The sequence below is a fragment of the Mchenga conophoros genome, linkage group LG4 (assembly GCF_057382185.1).
Source record: "Mchenga conophoros isolate Kocher_MC1m ecotype Shallow Benthic linkage group LG4, M_conophoros_male_GT1.1, whole genome shotgun sequence".
Lineage (NCBI taxonomy): Eukaryota > Metazoa > Chordata > Actinopteri > Cichliformes > Cichlidae > Mchenga > Mchenga conophoros.
In genome coordinates, this window is record NC_140529.1 from 28,704,279 (window position 1) to 28,708,682 (window position 4,404).

General features: G+C 40.3%; 1 protein-coding gene across 1 annotated transcript; it reads right to left on the minus strand.

Moving 5' to 3' along the window:
• Nucleotides 1–141: 141 nt before the first annotated feature.
• nr5a5 (nuclear receptor subfamily 5, group A, member 5) lies at nt 142–3,939 on the minus strand. Its single transcript, XM_085271556.1, has 7 exons — nt 3,717–3,939; nt 2,844–2,959; nt 2,427–2,568; nt 1,406–2,163; nt 1,106–1,225; nt 864–1,011; nt 142–773 (listed from the first exon to the last, which is right to left on the minus strand). Exons 1-7 carry the CDS (start codon nt 3,814–3,816, stop codon nt 526–528), a joined length of 1,632 nt encoding a protein of 543 aa, XP_085127682.1. The 5' UTR covers nt 3,817–3,939; the 3' UTR covers nt 142–525.
• Between the last annotated feature and the right edge of the window lie 465 nt (nt 3,940–4,404).

The following is a 4,404-nucleotide window of genomic DNA, read 5'->3' on the forward strand; positions in this document are numbered from 1 at the left end:
CATCTTGTTTTTCATCTTCATGTTTCTTTCCCACATTCATTTGTTTTTATTGTAGTACTTGGAGCAGTAATAATTGAAAAAATTGTTAAAGGTAAAATCAGCTGGAAAGAATAGTGAGAAAATAGCACCAATATGTCATAATTTTCCTCTTAAGTACACACAGAGACTTGTGTAAAAATGTAAAACTTTATTGATGCATTTTTCTTTCCTCTTTAGACAGTTAAGCTCTTCCTGATTACTAAAAACAACACGTTAGTGCTTGGTTCTCACATTTCTCAAGAATACTGTTAAAGAAACTGATGAGCTATTTGGCTGTGGTAACACTGCAGGCAATAGACTTGGCCAAAGCATTGCATGGGTACGCAAATACTTCTTTGCACTGATGATCTGTGATAGATAGCTTTTCCCTTACTTTCAACAATCATAAAAAGTAATGGAAAGGTGAATGTGGAAGGCAGAAAAGAACGTACCAACTTTACAGCAGCATACTGTGGCCACTCTGGTACCACAAGTGATATCATCTTCTCAGCTGTGCTTGGTGTGCAGCATCTCTGTAAGTAGAGAGTTACAGGGCAAATCTCCTTGAAGATGGCGCTGGTACAAATAGTCCTCAATTTGCAAGCTAATGCTGCGAACTTCAGGCAGCCGAAGAAGCAACTGGCCAAACTTGTCACAATGTCCTGGATGATTTTGCTGAGTGTACTCCATCAGCGCCCTGTTGACTCGCTCTTGAGTTTGCTCTACCTGCCTGCGGTTATGCACTGACTTCACATCTAGAGCAGAAAAAAACCCACACAACACAAACATAATTAACGTTGAACAAAAGCTACATTGGATATGTGTCTTCGAGGAAAATTGCTCACCGGGGTTAAATAGCACCAGGTATTTGAGACAGACAAACTCGTGTCTGTCCAAGTGGAGTGCCTTAAGTTTGGATACTAGGTCTTGGGTCCTTGATACCAGGCTACTCAGTGTCACTCCTGCCTGGGAAATGATGGTTGACACCTCAATCTGCATCAGAATAAGACAAAGAATGTGCTCATTATTACTTTCATTTCTTTGAAACATTTCTAAATGTAAGAATGCAGCATTTTAAAGTAGAAACCTGTTGTCCTGTGACCAGATATATGCAGCCTTCTTTGCCATACGTCACTTGTCTACATAAGTGATCTAGTACCAGCAGCTCACTCCAACAGCTCTGCAACAGCACCATTTGGTCTTCCACCTATTGGAAAGATTTTGTGTGTATTTGCAAATTAAAGATTATACTGGATGGCCTCAATTAAGGACGCATGCATGTTAAGGAACAAATGGGATAGATCTACTCTAACAGCTAATTAATCATTGTATCGCTAGAAAAGTGTTATTAATTTCATGTGTATCCCATGAGTTAATGGTTCCTCACCATCAGCTCCTTAAAGAGGGAACTGTTTCTGGCCCACTCCACTAGGCAAAACAGAGTCTGGTCAGCCATTTTGCACATAATGCTGAATGTATTCAGACGGTCGTGCTTGCCTCGGTTGGCCTGTTCTCTCTGAAGACTGGCCAGAACTTTGGCATTCAGCTGGCTCTCATCCTGTTCCCCTTCCAGCAGTTGGCTTAAGAAGTTAGGTGTAAGCGCTGATGATAGAGGGTTGGTTGGTGTTTGTGTGGGAGCCTGGGATACAGGAGTGGTTAAGCTTTTTGTTGAAGAGGGCGATGATTCTAGTGTACTTCTTGGTGTGAATGAGCTGTTTGGGGTTGAATCCACTGTATAGTTTACAGGAACTGGGCTGTAGCCAAAAGGCACTTCCAACTTCTCCTCAGGGTGTCCAGGGAAAGTGCAGTGGTACAGTCCAGGGTAAGGCAGGGATGGAGGAGTAAGACCTCTGTTTGTGTTCACAGTGCAGTTCAGAGACATGGGTTCACTTGACTGCCCCATGCAAGAAGTATACATGTGGGGTTGATTAACAGCTTCAGAAGTTAATGGATGACTGATGCAGCTGGTTACCACCTGGAGGTCATTTAGAGCGTGGGGACCATGTATTTGTCCAGTTTCTACCTTAATCCTGTAGGGATCAGTGTTTGACTGGTGATACACCTTTTGCTGTTTCATTTGTCTGTCCCGGCGGTAGAGGGGCCCAAATTTGTTCCTGCCTCCTCTCATACGATCTGCTCTGACCGCTGATGAGAGAACATCAAACAAATATTTAATTATAAACAAAAATATGTAAAAGATCATCTTTAAAAAATTACAATCTCACTCCATTTAGAGTTTGCAATCATTTACATAATTTACAATCTGGGTCAGCACTGCTTTATGAGTTCTTAGATAAGTCTCAAGGGAGGCAAAAAAAACAACCTTGCGTATCAGTGAAAGAGAAAGCCTGTTGCAACTGAATGGTCTACAAATTAGCTGTGAATGAAGTGGTGGCAATTTGGTGTACCTTCTTTCTTCATACCCACAGCTAAACACTTCTGGAAGCGGCAGAATGGGCAACGTTTTCTCTGAGAAAGGTTCATGGGGCACCTCTGTTGCTCTGCACAGGTGTAATGTTTGTTGTTTTGCACTGAACGTTTAAAGAAGCCCTGCAAAGAAAATGAGAGAGAGGGAACCTTTATGCACACCACAAAACCATAGATATCTACATGTGCATCATTATTGTCGTAGAACTACGGGACATGTATCTCTTAATATATCTGTAGTACCAGATTATAGTTACCTGGTGTTTAATTCAAAACCATTAATGTGTTATTTATTGTGGACTCATAAGTCACTTTGGTTTTGCAGTTAACAAAGCTAAGATGACTTTTGGTGGCATAACAGAATGCATATTTTGCACTGCCCAAACCTTATCCTTTACCTTGCAGCTCTCACAGGTAAGAAGTCCATAGTGGTATCCTGACACTTTGTCTCCACAGACAGGACAGTTGTCCTCTGAGTCCAGTCTACTCTCTGCCTCTGTCTTTTGCTCCTGAGCTGAGGACCAGTAATATTTAATGACAAGATTTACATTATGACACAAACTTCACCGTTTGAGGGTGTTCTTCTTCTTCTTCTTTTTTAAACAATGTTTTGTTTCAATGATATGCAAAGCTACTGCTTAAACTGAATACACTTTTCATATCAAATATGTGATGTATATAATATGTTGGAAATTAGTATATTTGGTAAGGTTGCAAGGAATCATGTGTGCCGTGCCAAGTATAATATTTCAAGTCATCTAAAACAGGAGGATAATTAGCAATCAGACATGAGTTAGAATTTTGTAAATCCTGAGTGGCTAAAGAGACTAGAATGCTGTGCTGCTGAAGTGTAAAAGTGTCATCTAACAGGGTTTATTGCCCAGCTGCTGAAAGAACAGTGGGCAGGACCATCGCTTTGCTGTAGACAGTACCTTATCACTGGGCTTGATTTGCTTGACTATGATCACAGATATGACCCTTACATAATATCCAGAACTATTCTCTCTATCTCCTCTATGACAGAAGGGAATCTTCTGGGAACCACTTTAAAACCTTTTTGTTTGTTTTGTTATTCTAAATGTGTTTTTTCAAATGAAAGTGACTACTGTTTTTCATAATATACATTCACAGACAATGTTAAAACCTGCTTCAACTTTCAAAGTATGAACTTTTTAACACAGGTAGTTTCACACAACATTTTTAAAATATATCTATTGACACCTACATACCAGTTCACTATTGACCCATAGCCACTTTCATCTAGTACTCACATGTTGATGATCCCTCCAAATTGATCAAATCCTCTTGATAGTTACCAGGGTGGTGAACAAGAGGCTGGTGCTGCTGTAGGTGATAACCTGGTAGGTCCATTTTAATAAGTGGGACATTGACTCAGCCCAGTTTGAACTTCATTGTAGCAGAGATCAGGAGACCGCAGACACTGCAGGTGGCAGGTGAGCAGGCCCAACCAGCGGCTGTGGACTGATCTTGTTTAAGGCCTACATGTGGACTTCGATCTATAGTGAGTGTCATAAAACCTCTCCTGATTGGCACTCCTACCAGCTAGTCTGTCAGCAAGCAAGCCAATCAACCACACATAGGTTGATAAGTCAAATAGCCACCTGCTGGAATCTTCCTGTAGTGAAATCATGTCAGTATCATTAAGGTACTCTGAGCTCACCTGATAAGAATCATTTAGTACACATAATCACTTTATTCAAACTACAGACATTCTGATTTTATTTGTCATTCCCTCCATTATACTTGTAATTCTGAGCTGATAATGTAGGGTTTGGGTGAATGAAGATCTGATGCTAGGGTCAGTGTTATATAAAAGACTCAAAATGAATTTGCAGTGACATGGAAATATAATTACACAGGTTTTACCAGCAGAATGCATTGATAATTCTATGCAAAGATGTATTCTAAATTAAAAGAATAAGGAGGAATTTATGCCTT

Coding starts and splice junctions, on each gene's coding strand:
- nr5a5 (XM_085271556.1), bottom strand. CDS start 3,816: ATGGACCTACCAGGTTATCACCTACAGCAGCACCAGCCTCTTGTTCAC. Junction 2,569..2,843: donor TTACCTGTGAGAGCTGCAAG/GTAAAGGATAAG, acceptor TTTTCTTTGCAG/GGCTTCTTTAAACGTTCAGT. Junction 774..863: donor CCTGGTGCTATTTAACCCCG/GTGAGCAATTTT, acceptor TTTCTGCTCTAG/ATGTGAAGTCAGTGCATAAC.